The 24,561-nt window shown below is 38.8% G+C and overlaps 1 protein-coding gene across 1 annotated transcript in view; it reads left to right on the forward strand.

Moving 5' to 3' along the window:
- MCCC2 (methylcrotonyl-CoA carboxylase subunit 2) overlaps window positions 1-24,561 on the forward strand; it is a 34,186-nt gene that overhangs the window by 4,093 nt on the left and 5,532 nt on the right. Inside the window, exons 3-16 of the mRNA XM_048932091.1 lie at window positions 2,569-2,653; window positions 2,892-2,993; window positions 3,594-3,721; window positions 7,532-7,644; window positions 10,711-10,824; window positions 16,570-16,634; window positions 17,516-17,615; window positions 18,933-19,028; window positions 19,813-19,885; window positions 20,077-20,153; window positions 21,620-21,686; window positions 21,944-22,100; window positions 22,845-22,959; window positions 24,280-24,365. Coding sequence (XP_048788048.1) covers window positions 2,569-2,653; window positions 2,892-2,993; window positions 3,594-3,721; window positions 7,532-7,644; window positions 10,711-10,824; window positions 16,570-16,634; window positions 17,516-17,615; window positions 18,933-19,028; window positions 19,813-19,885; window positions 20,077-20,153; window positions 21,620-21,686; window positions 21,944-22,100; window positions 22,845-22,959; window positions 24,280-24,365 — 1,378 coding nt within the window. The remainder of the gene's footprint in view (window positions 1-2,568; window positions 2,654-2,891; window positions 2,994-3,593; window positions 3,722-7,531; window positions 7,645-10,710; window positions 10,825-16,569; window positions 16,635-17,515; window positions 17,616-18,932; window positions 19,029-19,812; window positions 19,886-20,076; window positions 20,154-21,619; window positions 21,687-21,943; window positions 22,101-22,844; window positions 22,960-24,279; window positions 24,366-24,561) is intronic.

A 24,561-nucleotide genomic window follows, 5' to 3' on the forward strand; every position in this document is an offset into this window, starting at 1 on the left:
GAAGATAGGAAAAAAGGTTACAGATGCTTAAAGCACTCAGCTTTAACTCTCTCTCTAGCAGCGTTCATTGTGGTAACATATTGTATGCTGTTTCTTATATAATGTGATCTCTTCTGTGGTTTTAGAGGAGCACATTTAAGATCATGAGCTTTCTGCTTTTTCTTACTTGCTGTATATGAAAACTCTAGGCTTTCATCAAGATATGTTGAATCCCATAGATTCCCTGTTTTGTATGAGTGTAGAGACCATTCAGTAGTTCTTTGTGTGGCTTATCAGTTAATGGTCATGACCTTCTTCACTGCTGCATCTTTCCTGTTCTTGCTTATCGTATGATAGAAGACTAAAGCCTCAGAGATGCTCTGCCAGGGTGTTAAAATATGTACCTTGTGAATGATTGCTTCACCTGTCTTACAGGTATATGAGGAGAATTGGATATATACACTGAGGAGTTTTGAGGGATAGCTGCAAACTCTTTTTCTTTCTAAGGGCTGTCTTTTGGAGAAGGACCTCTTGACAGAGGTCTTTTTAATATATGTTTCATTCCTTGTTGCTCTGTGAGTGGGACTTTTGTAAACCCATACAATCTACCTTGTAATCCCAAGCAACAGGAAGAGGATCCCTGCCCAAAGAATTTACAGGCTGTAACAAGTGGATTTCTGTTGTCAAGCAAAAGAAGCAACTGAGGTACTCCTTGTCTCTGTGAAGAGCGGCAGTCACAGCCTGTTTGAAACATTAAGTTGAAATCTAGTAGGCATCGCTGTAGAGGAGCTGTTGAGGAGGAGCTGTCAGGTTAAATGACCCCAGTTTGTTTCATCATTAGGGAGGCTGCTCCAGGATGGGGGTTACTGTAGCGTTGATTGAACTTCTCAGTTCTGGAAGAGAAACTAATAGAAGATCTCTAAGGCCTGCAGGGCAAGCGTTTATGATTAGCGTGAGGAGAGCAGGGATGACAAAAATCGTGGGATGGAAAATGGTTCTTGCAGCAGCACTGCAAGTGTAAATGGGAAAGGTAAGATGGTATCTGCCAAGGTCAGGTAAAACACTGTGGTAGTCATGATGTGGGATGGTGAGAATATTAGCTTTGTGGGTAGATATGAAATGTTTGAGAGACTTGTGCAGAAAGAGACCTGTTTAGAAAGCATGTGCAAGGTTTAGGCTGGATATGCAGACCTAATGAGTGTACTGAATCAGAAATAAGCTGTGGACTTTCTGGTCTGCCTACCTTGTGGGAAATTATGTCTTAGTTTCAGCTGGGATGGAATTGTTTTGATTAGAGTATCTGATGTGATGTTATGTTTTGGTTCTAAGAGAAAAACAGTGTTGATAACACACTGATGTTTATAGCTACTGCTGAGCAGTGTTGTACAGAGCAGAGGCTGTTCACAGCCAAGGGCCCAAGGAGCTGGGAGAGAACAGAAGTGGCTTAGCTACTTTAACTAGACAGAGGGATATTCCATGCCATCTGACATCACGCAGAAGGAATTTTGAAGGGGGTGGGAGTTGATTTATTTTTTTCTCTTCCACTGCTTGGGAGGCAAGCTGGGCATCAGTCGGAAGGTGGCAAGCAATTGCTTGAGCACTACTTGTTGCATACACTGATAAATATATATAGTGATAGCTATTATCCTTTTCCTTTTTTCTATCTTAGTAAACAGTTTTATCTCAACCCACAAGTTCTGCTTCTGTTTTTTTTTTTCCCCAGTTCTCTCCCCTGTCCCACTGGGATGGGGGGAGTGAGCAAACTACTGGTGCTTAGCTGTCTGCCAGGTTAAACCACAACATCATAGTGGTTAAGGAAGGAGGTAACAAGGAAGGTCTGACCGGTAGGCTTAACAGCTCTGTTGCAGCAATGCTTAGCTGACAAGTACAGAAGTCTCAGGAGAAATGTTAGCAAGAAAGCAAGTTCTTTACTTTGGACAGGGGGAGACAATTTTAGCTTGACAGGGTGGATCAGTGATCTGTCTATATAAATGCACTGTTCATATAAGCTGTTGCTATGAAGGGGCTGAGATGTGTCAACGGATGTGAAACTGAGATTTCTCAAGCATTGAATGATACAAAGCTCTGGAGAGCAAAAGATATGATTTAGGTTGGCCTCAAGTAAAAGGTTGAAATGAAGCAAAGATAAGTAAACTTTGATATTAAATGTCGTGTTTCTGAAATCTGTTGCCTACTGTTTTGAAGTAATCTGAGGAGATGAATCCTCATTGGATTGGCTCTTTGAAGATTGGATTCAGCATAGCTATTTTGAACTCATTTGGAGAAGCTTTCTGCTGTCCTTTCCTCTGTGAATTTGTGTTTTCATTTGGAGGGAAAGCTTCAGACAACTGTTTATTAGTGTCTTTGCCTCAAGACTGGCAAGGAAGGAAGAATAAGTTCTGAAAGGCAAGCATTTGTATCGATATCTTAAATCTGTTTGAAGTGAAAAATGTTATTTATTAAATGCATTATTAAAGTCCATACACAGAAAACTGGAAACTCTTCAGGGCTTCTGTTCTGAATTTTAATATAACTGGTGATTTATCTGTCTGTTCTCAGTAAGCCTAATGCATGACTCTTGTATCACAGGAGGTGGAGAAAAAGCTCGTAAGCTTCACACATCAAGAGGAAAGTTGTTACCCAGAGAGAGAATTGACAGACTGATTGATCCAGGGTGTGTACTTTCTCTTTTTAAAAACACATCAAATTCTCTTTCACAGGTAATGTTCTAGGAGCTTTATTTTCTTATTAGTTTCTGTCACCATTTGGAATTTTAGTTTTTTGCAATACTCATCTGTTGGGTTTTTTTAATCACATCTTAGAAAATTGAATCTTATAAGTGAGGTTCACTGGTGACTCATTATTAGACTGATGGATGTTTAAAATCTTGTTACGGTATTTGTCATTATTAGGTCTCCGTTCTTGGAATTCTCCCAGTTTGCAGGCTACCAGCTGTATGGTAATGAAGAGGTTCCAGCAGGAGGTATTATCACAGGCATTGGACGAATATCTGGGTGAGAGATGCAAGTGATCTATATTATTGATCACGTATTATGATTGGTGTTAAGGAAAGAAGGAAGAAGGTGTTGTTTTCTTCAGTTTCCAATATTAAGCTACTAGCTTTTTTAAGTATTTCATTTCAGATCCAAAAAATCAGCGAAGTTAGCATCTTAATTCATTCAGTCTTGTCTAAAGGAATTGATTTTTTTTCAGTTAGTGTTTAGCCTGTTGAAGTTAGACAGGCGTAGACTTTCTGTTGTCTGGTGAAATAAAGAGATTAGTGAATCAGTAAAGCAATTTGCAAAAGAGAGGACTGGATTCTAGGCTGAGAATTAGTTTTGCTTACTAGAAGTAGCACTGAAACAATTGTTGAAAATAAATATGACACTAGGCAGCATTTCTTTGGGGAATTAAGGAACTGTGAAGCAGAGTGTTGTAGTGCTGAGACTGCTGTTACTATGTGCATTGGAAGGGAATGCTTCCAATTGAGGAGGGCTGCTCTCTTGACCATCCTAGAGGTTTCATGTGTCTTGGTCACGTTGCAGCTCTTAAGCAACTAATGTATTTATTTACTACAGATACATTTATCTCCCATAAACTTGCTTTATTTTTAGGGTGGAATGTTTGATTGTTGCCAATGATGCAACTGTCAAAGGTGGTACCTACTATCCCATCACTGTTAAAAAACACTTACGTGCTCAAGAAATTGCAATGCAAAACCATCTGCCTTGCATATATTTGGGTAAGTCACATTGCAGAAACAACAAGTAATCCTTGTCGAGGGCATCTCATAACCTCTGGGTAAAACACTGCTGCTTTTAATAAGTATTACCGAGACTGATGAGTCTCCAGATATGACTAACCAGGTATGTATTTCAGTTACATTTGTCCAGATGCATTTTCACAATGCCATGTTAATTCTGCAGATTAGCAGCAAGTCTTGCTATGCTACCTTCTCAACACAAATGTAGAGCTGGTTTCACAGAACACAGATGTAGTCGTGCCACTTTTATCACTTCATTTTTATTCATGTTCTTTCCTTCTGTCATTCATGGCTATCAATCCCATAGTGTTGCCTGAATGTTCTTAGTATGTTAGAGAACAGTACCTGGTTTTATAGAAATACTATTTGTAGGAATTTTGTGTAGTGCTGTCTGCCTTTCATTCTCAAATCCCAGTCTACTACCTTGAATTCACTAACTAACTTCAGCCAAATTACTGTGAGATTTCATAGAGTATGTAGGCCAATTGATTTTGTGTATGTAAGGAAGCATTAGAGTACAGAGTAATTATCTTTGTATTGTCCCTATTAGAAAAACAGGATGGTTTAGTCCTCTGTTCTGCTTGGCATAGCGGCTCAAAGGCATTGATTGGTTCACCACTGAGGGCACTTAACTAAAAAGTCAGCATAAAGATAGGTAGGTCCTGGCCAGTGACAGCGTGTGAAGGATTAGGAGAAATGTGAACTTGAAAGTATTGGTGGAGTGGACAGGTGACAGCATGGATGGAGGCTTTGTAGAGTTGTCATACTGCAGTGGAAGGTGTTTTAAAGAAAAGAGGAGGGCTGTAATTATTGTTTGAGATTGTTGTTCATGAAAGCTGTAAGAAATTTAGCCTTGCTGTTTGCAAAAAAGCTATTACTTCTCTTTTAGTCTGACTTACTAACAACTTCTGTGTGTCCAGACAGCTCTTACCTTTTAGTGAATGTATCAGTGAGCAAAACTGTGTCATGCTGCCATTTTAAGTCCTAATGGAACTATGGACAGGAAATATGGGACATAGGTTTGCCTTTGAAAAATGTGTTGGAAATAGATATCCAACTCAGCAGGGCACCAGCAATGAAAAAAGGTTCCTGGAATGTGTTGATAAATTCCTTTTCCAAATGGTACAGGAACCCACCAGAAAAGGTGCTACGCTGGACCTTGTCCTCATCAACAAGAAGGGGCTGGTGAGTAATATGAAGTTCAAGGGCAGCCTTGGCTGCAGGGACCATGATATCATGGACTTCAAAATCCTCAGGATGTCAAAGAAGGTGCAAGTAGCAAGCTTGCTACTCTGAATTTCAGAAGAGCAGACTTTTCCCTTGGCAGGGAACTGCCTGGCAAGGTGACATGGAGTAGTGCCCTGGAAGGAAGAGGGGTCCAAGAAAGCTGGTCAGCATTCAAGGACTATCTCCTCTAAATCCAGAAGCAGTGCATCCCAAGAAAAGAAAAGGCAGGCAAGGTTGCCAGTAGGCCTCCATGAATCAAAAAGAACCTCCTGGACTTAGGTGCAAAAAGAAAGTCCAAATGGAGTAGAACCATTACCTGGAAGGACTACAAAGAAGTTGTCTGAGAAGCCAGGGATCAGGTTGAGAAAGCTAAAAGTTGGTTAGAATTAAATCTAGCCAGGGATATTAAGAGGAGCAAGAAGAAATTCTATATGTGTTTTGGTGATAAAAGGAAGACCACGGAGGATGTGAACCCTCTCCAGAAGGAAAGTGGATACCTTGCCACAAGGAAAGCTGAGGTACTCATTGATCTGTTTGCCTCAGTCTTCACCAGTGAGGGCTCTAGTCACAACGCCCAAGCTGTAAAAATCAAAGGTGGGAACTTGGATAAGGAAGATCTGCCTGCTGTAAGTGAAGATGAGGTTTGAGACCACCTTAAGAACCTCAAGATCCATGGAACCTGATGAGGTCCATCCAGGAGTTCTGAGGGGACTGGCAGATGAAGTTGCTGAGCTGCTTTCCATCGTGTTTGAAAGGTCGTGGCAGTCTGGTGAAGTTCCCACTGATTGGAGAAGGGGAAACATAACTTCCATTTTCAAGAAGGGCAAAAATAGAAGATCGGGAACTACAGGACAGTCAGTCTCTCCTCTGTGCCTTACAAGATCGTGGAGAAGATCCTCCTGAAGGTCCAAATAAGGCACATGGAAAATACAGATGAGGTGATTGGTGGTAAACAGCACAGCTTTACCAAGAGCAAGTCCCGCCTGACAAACTTGGTAGCCTTTTATGATGGAGTAACGGTGTCAGTGGATAAAGGAAGGGCAACTGTCTCTGAATTGAAGAAAAAGGGATTTGAGGAATGGACTAGTCAGTGAATTAAGGAGTTGGCTGGATGACTGCACAGAGATTTGCCACCAACAGCTCAGCGTCCAAGTGGAGATCAGTGATGAGTGGTGTTCCTCAGGGATCGGTGCTGGGACCAGTGCTGTTTAACATCTTTCTGGGTGACATGGACAGTGGGATCGAGTGCACCCTCAGCAAGTTTGCAGGTGATGCCACCCTGAGAGGAAGTGTCTGCCTGCCTGAGGGCAGGAAGGTCCTGCAGTGGGATTTGGGCAGACTGGATAAGTGGGCTGAGACCAATTGTATGAGCTTTGCTAAGACCAGTTACCAGGTCCTGCAATTTGGCCACAGCAACTCCTTGCAGGAGGTTGGAACTAGATGCTCTGAAGGGTCTCTTCCAAGCCAGTCCATTCTATGATTCTGTGAAGTCAGTTTTTGTATTCCAACTTTGAGTTGTATAGTCATTGTATACATTCTGCCTGTCAAGGAACTCGCCTGTGCTTGTGTCGAGTGGTCTGTATTCAGCCAGCACTTTAAACATGTCATTTCCATGCCATTTGATTTTCTGTTTCCATCAGTAGTCCCCATGTAGGTGTTCGTTGCCTGATGAGGACACTGGGTGCCATTTGTCACTGAGAGTCAGTCACTTGTGCATTTTCTTTCGTGTTCAGGCATCGGCTACTGCACTTCACTGGCAGTAGTGACCAGGTTGGAGTTTGTCTCATTGCCAGAGTTGATGTTGCATTTGAGAGAGTTGTTCTACAAGAGCAGAATAAAGAATCAAAGCTCTGCTTCACAGTAGAGCTGAATTTGGGAGATTATTGGCATGCACATGATAATGTGCATGTAGACTGTTGCACAGGAAGAGAACTTGGCAGAAGCCAAAGTGGTTAGAGGCGCTTGGCATTTGTGTGCATTTCTTTCTCATCTTCTGTTCTTCAGAATCTTTTGATATGTTTTCATGTTTCTGGAGTGGAACAAAAGCTGAAGTCAGCGACCTGTAATTTGTAAAGCACATCATGAAGCAAGGGCGTGTAAAAATGAAGCTTCTGAAGACAGTAAAAGGTCTTCAGTGTGTCTGGATAATCAGTGTGTGAAACTACACGTGTTATGTATTTCAAGGGCATTTAGTGGTAGTTTCTTCTTCAGAACTTGTGATAGACTCACAACAGAAAAATAGATTTTAAGATGCATGCCAAAAGTGTTCTTAGTTTAGATGCTTTGCACTAAGATGAATTTAAAAGTTTATGTAAGGAATTTGGATTGCATCTCAGCACAACTGAGGGTCTTTTTTGCTGGGGGGAGAGTGGATGTTCGTTGCTTAATTGCATATGTGATGTTGCTAGCATTACATTTTCAAGAAGTGTATCATAACATACCTAGATTAATGACAATGCATGCAACATTAGCATGTGGTGGCTATTTTAAATAACATGCAGATGTTTTACTACTAACTTCTGTATATGACACTGTTCAAAGATGTGTTTTCATCTACTGTAGTTGATTCTGGAGGAGCAAATTTACCTCGGCAAGCAGAAGTGTTTCCAGATCGAGATCATTTTGGTCGTATTTTCTATAATCAAGCAATCATGTCTTCTCAAGGAATTCCACAGGTAATTTGCTTTAACTTGAGGTTGAAATGTATTAATTAGTTCTTATGCTTGCTGCTTTTGTCTGATTTCGGGGGTTATACCAGTGCTTTATTTTAAACAGCACAGAGTTGTGCTGACCCGATGACCCAGTCTGGAGATTAGAGGCACTGTAAACATATTAACTATCCACAGAAAGTCATCATTTTGAAATGGCCGTCTTCTTTCTTGGCCTTAATGTTGATTGCATGACCTACCTGCTCCTATCTTGAAGTGGGAGAAAAGAGAACTTGACAGTATGGTAAGTAGGTTTGTGTAAGGAAGCAGTAAAAAATCTCTTGAAACAGTTGATTATTCTGCATCATTGCTATAAAGGTGAGGACCCCTTTGATGATGGCTAGTAAATGAGACTTACTTTTTACTAAGAGTGGTATGTGTGTATTTATATAGCCATTTTATATATGGATCACTGTATAATAAAGCTGCTCTGACATTGAAGTCATTTTCTAATGTATTAATGATGCATAGAATCATTGTGACTTTTAGTCACAGTTCCTGCATTTAGAAATGGTTTTGTGTCATGGATATTTCAGGAATGTGTTGAGGGCCATTTTTTTGATGCAGGTGGCCAACTAGGAGAGGTGCTCTAGTAGGTCTGTTACTCTGAAAAGTGTAGAGCTTTTTGAGGATGTAAGTGCTGATGGCAGCCTTGGTGGGGTGCAGAGGGTAAGATCCAGATGTAAGTGAAGAAGGTAAGTAGAAAGATAAAGACCCAGGACTGTAGCAGCTTTGGCTTGCCAAGGGATCTGTCAGCTGGCACCTGTGGAAGGCCACAAGGAGGGCAGAAGAGTCTTTGAAGATAACCACATCCAAACACCAGAACTTTCTATCCTGGTGTACAGCAAAGTAAACCAGTTTCTTTCTGTGAAGTTGCTGCCTGGTCAATAAGCTCCTGGCCTCTTCCCGTGCTTACACAGCTCTGTCATTTATCCCCTTTGCAGGCTGAACAATTCAACTTTACTTAGCAGTTCCTGATACGAACGTTTTACATTTCTGATCATCCTTGTTTATTTTCTCTGTATCGTCAGATTCTGTTACATATTTTCTGAAATGAACAAAGGACTTTATTGTTAAAGGAGACTCACATGGCTGTTGTACTGAAAGATTTTTTTTTTAGTTTCAATGACTTAACGGAGTCTGGGGACTCCGGTCATTATCTGGTATTCTAGAAGTAGTTTTTAGATCTCATGTCGAAGATGAATATGTAAACCAAATGAGTATGGCTGAAATTACTGAGGTTATGCAGGACCTTGCTTGAAAGTCCTGTCCCTTAAGTCATGCTGCTGTTTTTAGATATACCTTGAAACATTCATGCACTTATAAAGTCCGGAATTATCTCTGTAGTGCTTCGTTAGCGTAGCACTGTAGACTGACAGTGACCTTAATCAAAATTAAGTGTTTGAAGGGTTTGCCTTTTAATTATGCACTTACTGTTTGGTATGATGTGGATAAAAGTAATTTTCTTGAAATGACACTAATGAAAATTTTACTTTCTTAAAGTATTTATAGAGGGCTGAGGATGGAAACAACTTTTCAGTTCTTGAAGTTATTCCTTCATTTAAAATACATAATGAATGTGTTTAAGAATTGTTTCTTTCATTTGTTTCATTTCAGAAGAGCACTATTAGCCTTTGTAAATCTGCTATTGATTCTGTGCTAACAGACTGTGGTAGCTAGAATCATCTTCCCTGTCTGAGAGGATGCATCATTAGGAAGTAGTATTAATTAGGAAATAGCACTGCTTGTGATTTCTGCTCACATTAATTCTTCAAGCATAGGAGCTTGGAAATTGTTTTTATCAGCTGTTACTATGGCTGAAGGTCTGTTTCATCAATTCACTCATCAGCCTGTCTCAATTTTGACCATACAGTAATTGCTTTTTTTCGCTTATTTTTTTTCCCAGCTGCCTGCGCTGCTTTTAATTTCTCCCTCCACTTTTACCTGTGACTAATTTATTATACTCCTACTGCAGCTTTAAATTGCTCTGATGTCTGTATAGCTGTGAATCAGAATGCAGTGATTAGCTTCACATTAGCTGCTTCTTATGCTCTCTCATACTCATGTGGCATGGATGCAACAAGAAAGCTGAACTGCTGATTTTTTGTTGCTTTTTTAGGTAATTTTCAGTGAATTAATTCTGAGAATTAAGTCAGAACATAGCATTGGTTAGAAAATTTGAGGCTGTGCTTTTTAACAGGCTGACTTTAATTTTGCAGTATGTAGATAATCCAATACATGCATTAGAGAAAATAAGACCTGAATTAAATTTAAACACACCTATGTTTTTCAGCATGAGCAAAAAGTTAAGAGTAACTTCTCTTTCAGGATTGTTTGCTGCTGCAGTGTTTATTATGTATGAGATCAAGTCAGTGTGTGGTTTTTTGTTTTTTGTTTTGAATGTCACCAGAATACTACCAGTGGAAGCTGGATACTGGTTGATATTAAAATTACACATAAGAGCGAAGCATTTATTTGTGCTAAAGCAAATAATGAGTTAAATAACACACCCTGAAGGAGCAGAGCTACTGTGGCATAGGTTTGTCAGCACTGATGCACCGAAGAACTGGTCACGTACTTAGTAGATGTGAGGAGTCTTCTTTGAAGGCTGCTAACAGTGTTAGAATTACACTGATAAGCAACTTCTTCCTTGAGTTAAGTGTGAATACCAGGAACAGTTTCCAGATTTCACCGTTACAGTTCAGTGGCCAGGACAGATTCCTTGGTAGAATGTAAGCCTCTTCAAATACTTCATATGTGTAACTTACAGTACTTCATATGTGAATTTTCATGTGGGGAGGTCTAAAGGCAGAGTGTCGAAGACTGTTGAAAACTAGAGAGATGCCCTGTTGTTTTTTGCTTTTGAATAAAAGCTGAAATATTGTGTTTGTCGTGTCAAGCAAAAGTAATCTTACAGTGTTGTCCAACAGCCTAAGTTAAGATCAATACAATCTATAATAGTAGCTGTGTGCTCACATTTTCTGGTTTAAGGGTTAAGCAATTATTAACTCACGTTTTTTGTTTCCCTACTAGGTAGCAGTAGTGATGGGATCCTGCACAGCAGGAGGCGCGTACGTACCTGCAATGGCTGATGAGAGCATCATTGTTGGCAAACAGGGGACGATATTCTTGGGAGGGCCGCCACTGGTAAGCATAGGGAGGTTTTTGGTAACACAGCTCATTACACTGCTGACTGCTCTGCACAGCTTAAACTGTTCAGCCCTATTTTGGCGAGATGTTTTCAGATCTTCTGTAGGATATTTTGCATTTTTTAAATATGTCTGAATGCTTACACTGTAAGTGAAAACTTTGATCTTAGTTGCAGCAATATATGTATGTATAGATAAGACTTTGTTAAGGTGATTTTATAATACTTATTTAGGTTGCTACGTACACTGTAAAAAATGTCTTCCATATTCAATTGTGTAGGTTCTAGGTTTGACTTGAAATAAAAAATGAAAACATGCGTATTATATTGAACACTCTGGATCAGAGAACTTCAGAAGATGGACTAATGTGCTATATTTGATGTCACTTTAGAGACAAAGGCTTGCACTAGTGATGGCTTTTGTCATCATTACTTTCTTAGTAAGGAAATTGCTCGTAAGGAAACTGACCTGAGGAACTCCTGTGAATTAAGAGTTGCTTTTGTTATAGAACACAAAATGGAATTTCTGTCTGTGAAATACTGCAGCATAAGGCATCTTGGAAATTATAGTAGCTTGGTACAAAGCTTGGTAGCTTTGTACCTTGACAGAAATGGGAGCATTTTAGTAGTTTTTGTTTGTTTGTTTTAAAGGACTGTAGTACTGTGTGTTCTAGCATGGACTTACATGTTATATAATGATACAAATGAGTACTGCTTTACTCAACATAAACTTTTCAAGGGGAAAAAAGGAATCTCAGGTAGTGTTAGAATAGTGCTGCAGCAAACAGATAAGACAGCACCCAGCACAATATTTCTAGTCTAGATGTAACCTGACTGGATAAACTTGCTTATTTAAAATAGTAAAAAACATTGTCTCATTGAACAATTTGGTCCTAAGCAGCACATTAGCTCTGTTTTGGTTATAGTGACTTAGAAACTTTGTGGTATTTCTTTTGACAAAGCCAGGTGCAAATCAAATGTCTCTCAAAAGTTCTTCCAACTTGAGCAGGCATAAAACAAGAAATCACTTCATTACAGCCTATCTGCTGTCAGCTAAGACAGTGTTCCACTCAGTTCTGTAGTAACTGGTGGGAGTCTGCTGGAATTCACTTCTTCCCACCACTTAAGATACTGGGAAAATATGTAGCAGCTCCTGTAAGCTATAGAAAAACAGCCACTTCCATGATCTTTTTTTATCATTTCCTAAGACAAGATTGTGTTAAATCCCTTAATAGCTTGAAGAACTTACGTTGTGTAATCATGTGATGTTTAGTTTTATAGCATTGCTCTTGTAATAAAATAGGAGGCATTGCTTTTGGAGCAGCCCTTATACTCTCTTGGCTCATAACATCAGAGGCAGATATTGGTGATATGTCAGTAGAGGTCAGACATTCCTGCCAATATTCTGTTCCATGTTGTTGCCATGTGACAAATGGCAGCAGAGTGGCAATCTGACAGAATGACATCTAACATGTAAGTGCAGAGGAAGCAGAGGTGTGGAATTGAAATCTTCCATGTGGAAAAGATGGCGCCCATTGACATTCATCAACACTTGGCAAATGTCTATGGAGATCAAACAGTGGATGTGAGCATGGTGAGGAGTGGGGAGGGACCCATCTGTAGGTAGTCATAAATCTTGTAAACTGATACCTGGTTTAGAAGTGATGATAGTTCTGTCTTTTACTGCCTTCATGCACTGTGTGGGTGACAAATAATGGTTTCAGTAGCTTGTGAGAAATTCTTTTCAAAAGGAGTACACTGTGCTAGCAGTGGTGACAGTGATGTCAAGGCAAGCCATGTTCTGGGAGGCACAGCCATCATACCACAGAATGAAGTGTCTCAATCAGCTCATCTGTACAAATCAGCTAATGATAGTGACAATGTTGAGAAATAGAATTTTGTAGCTGAAAATTTGCTCTACCAGTGCTCCTGTGTATCTGTTGTGGTTTCCATGGAAATAAAAAAGCATTACTTTCAGTGACCCCCATAGCAGCTGTGCAGGAGACTTGTCAGGTTAGGCAGCTGAAAAATGCCAGGCCTCAAAGGAAAGACTTGCAAGGCAAGTCAGTGTCTGTAAGAATACTGTGTAGTCAGAAAGGAAGAAAGACTTTTCACTACTTTCAGAGGAAGATTTCACAACTATCCTCCCATTTAATTTGTTCTTTAGCAACCTGCAGATGCAACGATCTTTATCTTTGTGCGTATAGATCAAACTTCAATATCACCAGCTGTCAGCTTTCCTGCTGAGGAGAGGTTTTCATATTCTCACTGAAAATATTTTACTTGCCTTACTGTAAGCATCAAAATTACTTCAGAGTCCCATAGAAACATCTGCTTCACGTTGTTGCAGATATTGTAGCCTTTAGTGTGTCTGGTTTGTTCTCCAAAATGTCATTCCTATATGGAAAAAAAAATTGAATTTGACTTTCCTGCTCTCTTGCCTAAAAGAAAACATCCTAAGGAAACAAAAGAAGAATCTAGTTGTAATCAGTCTAGGAATGTGTATGCTTTTTAAAAAAAAGAATTGAAAATTGCAAGTACAGTCCAAAGTGTAAAGTTTTCTCAGTATTCTTTTTAGGAGGATGGGTAGTAAAGACTTCATGAGCAGGTAGGTATTGATAGTGAGTAGGAGCAATGTCACACAGCCAGTCTGCACTCTCCCCAAGTTACAGAATCAATAACTTTGCCAGAAATACTGCTTTGTAGCTTAGGTGCTGTACTGACTGATAGGCATTGTCATCCCATCAGAAACTTCTGATCCTTCTTTCCTCATATAAAGTTTGCTTCTTTCTCTGTTCCTTCCCTGTGGTGAAGTCTGGAGAAAAGGGAAAAGTGCAAAATTCCTGTGTATTTTTGTGCTAGGGCCTCTGTACACAGCAGCATTATCTGTTTCCACAAATGTGATTTTTTAATAAAGTTTGTGTGCATTTCTGCTGTTGGTTTAAAATAGGGGTTTCTTTGAAAATCTGAAAACAAGTGGAGGCTGTATCTGCAGTGTCAGAGTTAAATAGCACTAACTTTATAAAAGTTCATTAAAACTGCTGTTTGTAGAATTCTCAGTGAATGGCAAACCCATGTAGAACATGTAGTCTGAAGATACAGTCCGACAAAGAGCTTGGAAACTCCATTCCATCTGATCTCTGATCCCGTTCTGAAATTTTGTCAGAATTTTGCTTGCTTTCCTTCTCTTAATGATCTTTTTTATTCTAGAGAAAGGAAGTCTTAGTTGTATTGTAAATTTGTTTTATCTGTATTGGTACAGTGTTTTGAAAGATTTGGATACGTGACCCGTGGGGGGGTGCAGTCTGGCAGGAGGCACAAAGGGGCAGGAAGGTTGAGTTGTGTAGGTACAGCAGAAGTGAGAGAAAGGCAAGATAAGATGCAAGCCTGCTGCTGAATAGGATGATGAAACTTGGGACAACGGACATGGAAGAGGCTGGGATACTCAATGCTGTCTTCACCTCAGTCTTTACTGGCTGGATCTGTGCTGAGGAATCCCAGGTCCCTGAGGACAGAGGGAAAGGCTGAAACAGAGGAGACTTCTTTGTGTAGGATGATCAAGCTAGGAAGCACCTAAATAGCTCAGACACAGAAAGGCCTGCGAGGTCTGATGAGAAGTCCCTGTGTACTGAGCAGCCAGGTGCATGTTATTCCATGGTCATTTTTGGTCATAAAAGGGCAAGAGAAGGTATTCACGTAACTACTGGCTGAATGGCCTCACTGCAGTACTTCACAAGGAAGAACAAAATTATTAGGGACAAGAAAGTGACTGGGTGTAGACACGTTGGATTTGCAATAGGGAAATTGAGCCTGACCAACCAAATAGTTTTCTTTGCTAAGATAATTGGCTCAGTGGATGAGGAGAGAGCAGTGAATGTTGTTTATCTTGACTTTCACAAGAGTTTTGATGCTGTCTCCTGGAATGACCTCAACAAACTGATGAACTGCAGACTGGATGAGATGGAATATTTAAAAAAAATTGTTTAGAAGTTGTACTGAGGGGCAGGGATTAGTGGGAAATATTGGTGGTAGGTGGATGGCTGGGCTGGGTGAATTTGGAGGTCTTTGCCAACCTTGGTGATTCTATGGATCCAGCAAGTTTGCAGATACTATAAAACTAGGAAGAGCAATGGATAGTGCAGATGGGTGTGCTGTTCAGTGGGAACCTGACCAGCTGGACAAAGGGCTGATAACAGGCTCTTGAAGTTCAATACCAGGGAAATTCTTTCTTGGAAGGAATAATGCCACGCACCAGAGTAGTCTGGGGATTAACCACTTGGGAATGTCAGAAAATGCTGTGTGTTACAGTGGAGAACCAAGTTAAACTTGAGCCAGCATTGTTCCCCTGCTGCAAAGCGACTGGCAATGTCCTGGGCAGCTTTGGGCAAAGTGTTTTCAGCAAGTCAGGAGTGGTAGTTCTTCCCCTCTACTCAGCACTCACAAGACACACTTTGGGTACTGGCTCCAGCTCTGGGCTTCCCAGTGCAATTAAGTCATGGTCTTACTGAAGTGCATTCAGTGAAGAGTGCATCCGTGGCACATGAGAATGGGTGAGAGCTAAGACTAGCTAGTCATACAAAAAGTCAAGAAATCTCTCTGTGTGTGTGAGTACCTAGTGGGGGGAGGAAAGGATGGTGGAACCAGACATCTCTTTTGAAAAATGGCTTGTGAAGAGTCTGTGGACACAAATACAAGCAATAAAGGAGCTTCACTTTAGATACAATAAAGCACTTCTACTGTGAAGGCAGGGTGGTCGTGCAGCAGACCAAGTTACATGGAGAGATTTTAAAATCTTCATCCCTGGAGATACTGAAAACCCATCTGTATGTGATCATAAATCTTGTAAACTGATACCTGGTTTAGAAGTGATGATAGTTTTATCTGTCTTTCACTGCCTTCATACACTGTGTGGGTGACGAATAATGGCTTCAGTAGCTTGTGAGGAATTCTTTTCAAAAGGAGTACAGCAGAGCTTGAGGGAAAGATATTTCAGTGGAAATGCGTCAAGAGGGGTTTTTGTGGGTTTTTTGCTTTTTTTTTTCTTTCTTCTTACCAGCAGTAAATGATACTGCTTTATTTTAAGGAGGAATGCATTTGCTGTTAACTTATTTTGTCATATGTATGGCTTGACTTAGTTCATGCATTCCAGTTATTTTTACAGACATCCTAATAGATCTGAACAGTTTCATGCCATTATTGCATTCTTCTTAGAAAACGATTCTTATTAATGTACTGTGTTTATAATGGAAGATCTAGATCATAAAAGCTGATAGTAATTGATTGATGATCAGTGTTAAAACAAGTAACTAAAATCCACAGAATAAAAGTTTGCTCAGAGAAAACAAACAGAGGATTTTTTTTTTATTTTTTTTTTAATAAAAAACGCAGGAAAGCATCACATTTTAAAGTACTTCCTTGTAAGTTGCTAAAAAAATAAGTTTTCTGAAGTGATTGGGCATTAATGGGTAGGTATGTCCACACTAAAAGAAGATAGAGCAGCAAAGAGCAGAGTAAATGGAGAGTCTTTCTCAGTAAAAACTATATATAAGTCATACAGGTACCAGATCAGTAAAATTAAGCAATGTTGACAGAATTCTGTGTTGTCATATTTGAAATGCTGTGAAGGACAGTGGCTGAAGAAATATTAATGAAGAAACATTTTGCAGAGTATGATTGTATTGCTGTAACTAGGCCTGTGTAAATATGAGTACAAGACAAGTGTTATTTCCCTTTCCTTGTTGTAGGTTAAAGCAGCAACAGGTGAAGAGGTATCAGCAGAGGATCTTGGTGGGGCAGATCTTCATTGCAGGTTTGAAGAAATATTTTCCTAGTGTTTACTTCTTCCATCCTTTAGTGCAGCGTTTATATATATATATATATATATATATTTTAATTGTTATCATTTAGATTTTAAAACTGTACTTAGATCTTAAAAATTTATGATTTTCTGTTTGGTTTTCAGATAGCGATGAGCTAGAATAGTAATTTTTGAGAGGTTGCTGTGTTCTTGCAGATAATATCACAGTTGCGAATTCCTGGACATGACATCAAAATAGCCTGCCATTTCTTTGAAAAGAGGGTGGTCAGCACTGGCAGAGGCAGCCGAGATGCTCTGTGCCTGGAGGGGCTGAGGGCCAGGTTGAGTGGAGTGCTCTGCAGCCTGGTCTGGTGGGTAGCAGCCAGACCATGGCAGAGGGCTGGGCTTCAGAGTCTCTTTCAACCCAAACCATTCAGTGACTATCAAAACAAAGTCTTCTGTGCAATTTCTGGTTCTAAAATGGGAAGATAAGTTAAAAAATAATAATAATAGGTATTACTTACAAGAAACAGTTAATTTTTACTTCAGTTTGTTGAAGTGACTGAATAATCACTTCAAGGGACAGTTCATAGTGGGTTTTTTTTTGTAAATATATGATCTAAAATTATTTTCAATTAGAACAACGTTTGTCATTCTTTATATTGTCATTTGGATTTTTGGCTTGTTAGTGTTAATATTTTATGTCTTGTCTGTGAATGTTTAAAAGAAAGGTCAAAAAACAGAAGTTTTATTTGGAATTAAGATGAGATAGCATGGAAATGTGATGCAGTATATATATTTTAAATATACAGCCTTGAAAGTTTTAAAATACTCTTATTCTGATTCATGGACTTCTTAAAAGTCTTTATATTCTTCTTTTTATTCAAATATAGACATTCTGGTGTAACAGATCATTATGCTCTGGATGACAGTCATGCACTTCATCTGGCAAGGAAAACTGTAAGAAGCTTAAATCTCCAAAAGAAAGTAGATGTAAGTGTATAGTGGATTCTTCTAAAAACACTGCATTTTTTTAAAGGAGGAATGCTTTTATTCCCCTAATTCATACAATACATTATTTGTTTCTGCCTTTAGGTGCTTTGGAAGTAGAATTTATGGTTCTTAATCTTTAATTTATTTTTGTGATACTTCACTTCCATAATTACATTCCTATTGCATTACTCCCAACAAAATCACTAGGATTACATGCAGTGCTGAAGCACACACTGTAACTGCAACAGCACTTCAGAATTGCAGAATTCCAGTTTGTAATGAATTCAGTCTTGTCAGGTGCCTAAGTTAATTTTAAAACCACATAGTCATTCCCATGGACTTTAAATTAGATACCTGCTAAAATATCTCTTAGGACACTAAAATATCTCTTAGTATTTTATGTGGTGATTAACAAAAGATACAGAACTGAGAGGATGGAGATATGTCGTGTCATTTTGGTGCCTTAGGCTTTGTAATGTATTGTATTGATTTAAAATTTTGTTTTAGAAAACAGAGCAAATGTCATATAGTGGAGGTACTGTCTTAACCTGTGGATGCCCCATCCCTGCAGGCATTCAAGGCCAAGCTGGATGTGGCTCTGGGCAGCCTGGGCTGCTGGTTGGTGACCTGCACACAGCAGGGGTTGGAACTGGATGAGCACTGTGCTCCTGTGCAACCCAGGCCATTCCATGATTCTGTGATGATTCTAAGAAATTTAAGAGAGTGAATTGAAGATAAAATTACAGCAGCTGAAGGAGTACACAGTGTTATATTTAGTGAAGTTGTCATTTCTGTGTTTTTTTCAGAATACTAGCTAATAGGGCATAGTATATACAGCATCTCAAAATCATAGAATCCTTAGAGTTGGAAGGGACCTTTGAAGGTCATCTAGTCCAACTCCCCTGCAATGGACAGGGGCACCACAGCTAGATCAAGTTGCCCAGGGCTTTATCTAGCCTTGCCTCAAAAGTCTCGGGACAGGGGCATCAACCACATCACTGGGCAATCTATTCCTTCCCCTTTGCTTGTTATTTTTGATGTCGTGGAAGGAGTTGTAGTATGAAACACGTGCAGAGGTATAGTCAGGAGCAGAAACAATGGTCCTCACCTTTGTTTCAGTAAGTGAGAAATCTTCTGTTTAGGAAACTTGATTTTTTTGCAAGATGAGGACAAGCCAGAGACATTTTGATGGGGTTGATCAAGACCAGATTCAAATGAACTATCAAACTAACTAGTGTTCTTTGCTTTGTTTTTAAATCATAAAGTGGACAAATAATGCCTTTAATTGTGTAAAATTTTTTTGTTCCATTGCTATAGGTGTCTATAGAACCATCAGAAGAACCTTTATTTCCTGCTGATGAAATATATGGAATAGTTGGTGACCAGCTAAAAAGAAACTTTGATGTCAAAGAAGTAAGAATATAAATGAAATGTCTGCATGCAGTCAGTTTTCTTGAAAATAGAAGGAATATAACGTTGTAGTTTGTTTGCAGAAATCTGATGTGGAGCATATGATGTATGTTTAAATATTACATCATTCTAATCTTTTTCTGGGTATTCTTGGCTGACAGATCCATTGCAATGACAATAATGTGTTGAAAATACAGTGCTTTCTAGTCCTGATTTTGAGAAGGATGAGCAAAGAATAGTCCCATGAAAATACTGCCAAGAAGCAGTGAACTTCAGCCAAACTTTCTATAGACTTGCAAGTGGTATGATAGCTTTCTTTTTCTACTAGCCTGGAGAAAAATAAAGATCAGATACTGAAAGTATGAGCACCCCAAACAATTCAGTCCTCTCCCAGATACATATGGAAACCATTGTATTCTAATGCAGATCTACTGTAATTATTTTCTGGGATACCTTCAGAGATTGCAGCCTCTGCACCAGTTTCCCTTGAAACTGAAGAAATGAGACAAAGTTCTGCTTACAAAATTTTACTATTTAATCATAATGTTCTTAATCTTGATGTTCCTTTTTTTTTAATGAACATATAAATAAATCACACTTCAAGGGGTAAATGGACTTAGGCTGCCTTCCACACTCTTACACTGTCGGCTGCTTGATGATTTTTTTAATGGAAAGCATTGATTTTAAGCTGGGTATTAGTATGTTCTTTCTTTCTAAAAACAAAAGTAGAATTGTGAAGGATTAGGGATTTCATTGTATTTTTCTGTTTTTTTTTTTTTTTCTTAAGGTTATTGCTAGAATTGTAGATGGGAGTAAATTTGATGAATTCAAAGCCTTATATGGAGATACTTTAATCACAGGTATTAAAAATATAATTATTCTATGTACTCATTGATTTTACAGTTGGATTTGTTTTGTTTGGATTGCTCAATGGAAGTTTTTGGTTTTTGGGGTTTTTTTTTCCACAAAAGAATAGCTATTTCTGCTGTCAAGAGAAACTGTGTTTATGAGTTAATAAATGGAAATTTGCATATTTACCTTTCTTCTCCAGGATTTGCAAGAATATTTGGTTATCCAGTAGGAATAATTGGAAACAATGGAGTTCTCTTCTCAGAGTCAGCAAAAAAGGTAAATAAAGAGCTTCTTAGCCATCCACTAGCAAGATTTCTGGTGCAGAATTTGTTTCTGAGGAACTTCTTTAAATAATGAAAGCTGACAGGCTGCAGATTTCTCGAGTAAACAATAAATACCCTAATGCAGTAAAAATAATTGACCTTGTTTTCTAGAATTTTAGAATAGTCTTCAAATACATATTTCTCCAATTTAGAAATAAAAACGTGATGTGGGACCATGTCAGAGGCCTTGCATAAGTCCAGATAGACAACACCAGCTGTCCTACCTGTGTCCAGCAGTGTTATCCTTCCATCATAGAAGGCCATCCAGTGGGTTAGGCCTGTTCTGCCCTTGTTGAAGGTGTGCTGATTCTCTCAGATCACCTCCTCGTCTCTCATGTGCTAGCAGCTTCACCTGACAGCCATGGCTGTTCAGATTGAGCTTTATGTATTGGAGAATATTTTGAGCACTGCACTAAGTAACATTGTTTTCAGCTGTGTTTGTTTCAACACAGTTATTCCCAAATTGAAAATAACTTCCACTCTTTCTGTTACTCCCAGTATTTCTATAATGATTCTGAGGAGCCAGATTTTTCCTACCAGTGGAAAAAATGAATCTTCCTTGGTTTGGGACTTTTGCTGACATATCAGTAATCTAAGGAGGAAATGGCCACATTTTACTTGTTTCACTTTGTCCCCATCATTACTGCTATAAACTTATTTTTTAAGTATGGCAAAAATATGATGACATATCTTCTTCCCTTGATCATCACTGTATTTTTTAGATGTTTCTCTGAAAAAGCTAGCTAGAGGTTATACTTCATAATTTTCCTTTTTGTGTGTGTGCGTATTCTTTTTCTTTTAAATCCTGCTGAATGAAGAAATTACAAGTTTCTCCCAGCCACTTCACTGCTATGTTTTTTTTCCCTTTTTTCCCTCGATTCTGTAGAATAATTTTCTTTCATGCTGGAGTAGCATTTTCTGACGTGCTGCCCATTTTCCATGTACAGTGTTCACAGAATCACAGAATCACAGAATTGTAGGGGTTGGAAGGGACCTCCTGAGATCATCGAGTCCAACCCCCCTGCCAAAGCAGGTTCCCTACACGTACGAGTGTTACGTAACTCAGTGCCATACTGTAAAGCTTTCTTCAACTCAACTACATATTGGCCAAATAAAACAGTTGATCTTTTCAATACTAGTGGTAATGCTTTTTAAGATTATTATTTTTCCTTTACTTTTGGACTGGTGTGCTTTTAGCATTTTCTTTTGCTAGAGCTTGAATGTATTGTAGTTGCCTTTGGATGTAATGGAAGTGGGCCAGTGCTGCATGATGTAGATGCTCCTGGGGTCTTCTGTGGATAAAGTCCGTGGAACTTGTTCTGCCACAGACTTCAAAGTGCTGACAGTGATGACTTCACTGATTTGACATTTAAAGGCTTACTGCCTGTTTTTTTTTTTGTTTGTTTCTTTCCCCCACAGGGTACACATTTCATCCAGTTGTGTTGCCAGAGAAATATTCCCATTGTGTTTTTGCAGAACATTACAGGTAAGCTCAGCATAATTAAATTTCAGAACACTTTAGTCTGTGCTGATAACTGTTGAGGCTCTATCATCTTTTATGCTTGTCTGCATGTATAGCCTCTTCTAGATCAGCCTAGTGCTGCTGATGGAGGTCTTGCCGTATTGGTGATTTGTTTTGGTTGTTTTTCTGAAGAGCTTTATTGTGCATATTGCAAAGTACAGTGTACTATGACAATACGAAGTTCATACTGAGTCTTTTTTTTTCATCATGTAACTCATTAGGTTTCATGGTTGGTAGAGAATATGAAGCAGGAGGGATAGCAAAAGATGGTGCAAAGATGGTAACTGCTGTTGCTTGTGCCAGTGTACCTAAAATAACAGTCATTATTGGTGGCTCTTACGGTGCTGGAAACTATGGGATGTGTGGAAGAGCATACAGGTAAGTATTACTTCAGATTACAGCAGAAATAAGTTATAATACTGTGAAAAGGTGCTGTTCTGAGAAGCTGCTGTAATTCTTGCAGAAGTTGTACTGGAAAACAAAGCACATTCTCAGTGAATGGGGCCATAAGTAAATAACAACCATACAAAACTGTAAAGGTGGATAGACTCAAGATTTACATAAATTTAGATAGCAGGAGATTTTCCAGCATATAAGCATGCTGACGTGCTTTTCTGCCATTACAGTTTGAGGGGGGAGGAAGTTGACAGTCCTAAACAATTTCTAGTTAGTGTGGGCTGGTCCTTTATTGCGCATACATGTGAAGAGAACTAAAAATTTAAGTCTTCATTCACTTCAACAAGTCTGATTTTTATGAGCAGTCCTTGCAAAACCTGCAATACAATTTTTTTTTTTTTGCTTACTCAACATAACTCATTAAAGTTTTTTGTAATTACTTTTCAAGGTCCCTGATACTAACTGAAGTTGTTAGTGATACTTATCCAAGAAAAATTCCTAGGGGATTCTAAGATGAAAAAGAAATTTATAAGGTGCTTGAATGTAGAAATGAGATGAATTTCTGCATTTTGAAACATAGTGCTGCAAGCAGTTAGCATGTTAAATTGGATTCCCTAAAAAACAATGCATTATTAGACTGTTGTGCACAAAACACATCTGAGTGATAATTCTTCACTGTGTAATTATGCAGTGTGTTGTTTTAATACTCAACATGTATCTTTTCAGTCCAAGGTTTCTTTATATGTGGCCAAATGCTCGCATATCAGTGATGGGAGGGGAACAGGCTGCAACTGTTCTAGCTACAATAGCTAAGGACCAAAAAGCAAGAGAGGGAAAGCAGGTAAGTCTTTCATCTGTAGTACTGTTATTATCATTTACTTCTTCATGAGGGGGGAGGGCTCACATTACATACCTGGGAAGTGTGTTGCAGAGATGCCAGATGAGCTGTGGTTCTCCTAATGCCATCTAGTACATTGACAACAGTGAAACATTTGTGAAATGTTGTCCTTTACATCTTCTAAATGTGAAGACCATTCATGGCATTTCTTGCTTTTGATGAAAAAGATGTGATTTTCTTATATCATCATCTTACAGGGATTTTTTTGCATGCAATTAGTTATCTGCCCAAGATTAGCAGCAGGGGACTCCCACTCCCCTACACCCACTTGGGAGTATGAGGAACAAGTGAGAATACAGCATCTTTCCATTTACTTCTGAAGTAGGCAGTTCTGTAGAATCTGATCTTCACATCATTCACTGAGAATAACGAAACCTAAAATAGCAGAAGCACGGGGAGGTTTGAAAAAGACTTTGACTTACTGCATTATAGCTAATAATTATTGGTGTTTAGTTCAATAACATTTTTCTAGTTTCTCCATATAATCTTTTGTGCTGTGATTTTTAGATTACCTGGCTTGTTTACATTATGATGAGTGTACATTAGTGTACATTAGTTGGTTCCATAAAATTGATTTTACTGCAGTGTTGTAGAAGTGCTTTTCTTACCAAGAGCAGTTACTGAGCATAATGAAGCAGTTACATATATTTCATCTCTGGAGCTCTTTATTCTACTCTTTATTTTGTCTTTCTGTGGATAAAACACACTCATCCTTCTCTCTGTCTGTCTCAAGTTTTCAACTCACTAACATTGATCAGATGACATACAGGAAAGATTGTAGTCATGGGGAGACTTGTGAATTATTGTGTGGTCACCAGTCTGGATTATAGAGAAACATAGCACTAGAATAGCTCAAGTTTTCTTTATTGAAAGTCTTGCCAAAGGCAAGTCAGAACAAGTTTTATTCAATAAAATAGCTTCAATAATTTTTCTGATGCTAATCCCCAGTTACTTTTGCACTCATTTAAGTATCTTAATCTGACTTTATCAGCTAATAAATGTGATAAATAAATGTGGTGAAATGACTTCCTTTCTGCCTATCTATTTACTTTCTTCTTCCCATTCATCCCAGTTTCAAAAAGTAATTCCACAACCAAGTATGCCAAATCTGTAACTGTAAGCAAAAAGGTGGAAGATTTTTGGATCAGTTATTTCAGCAATTTCTTCTTGTTTGATGCTGCATATAAAGCTCTGCTGCCATTGTGGAAGAGAGTATTTAAGAATGTCTTTTCTGTGCTTGTTGGTTTGCCTCTTTTGTTACAGTTATCTAAGGCAGATGAAGAAGCCTTGAAGGAACCAATCATTAGGAGGTTTGAAGAGGAAGGAAACCCTTATTATTCCAGTGCACGGTAACAAGAAAATGGCTTTTCCAAAATCTGATTATAATCACAGGACATAATAATAACTTTAAATTTTAGTGTTGAAGGACAGGTAAACAGAGCACTCTGGAACAAAAGTTTAGTTTGATGTGCAGGAGTGCTACACAACAAGCATCAAATAAATATTTTGTCTCATCTCTGAGACTTTGCACTGCAGTCCATTTCA

Source organism: Lagopus muta, chromosome Z, assembly GCF_023343835.1.
Source record: "Lagopus muta isolate bLagMut1 chromosome Z, bLagMut1 primary, whole genome shotgun sequence".
Lineage (NCBI taxonomy): Eukaryota > Metazoa > Chordata > Aves > Galliformes > Phasianidae > Lagopus > Lagopus muta.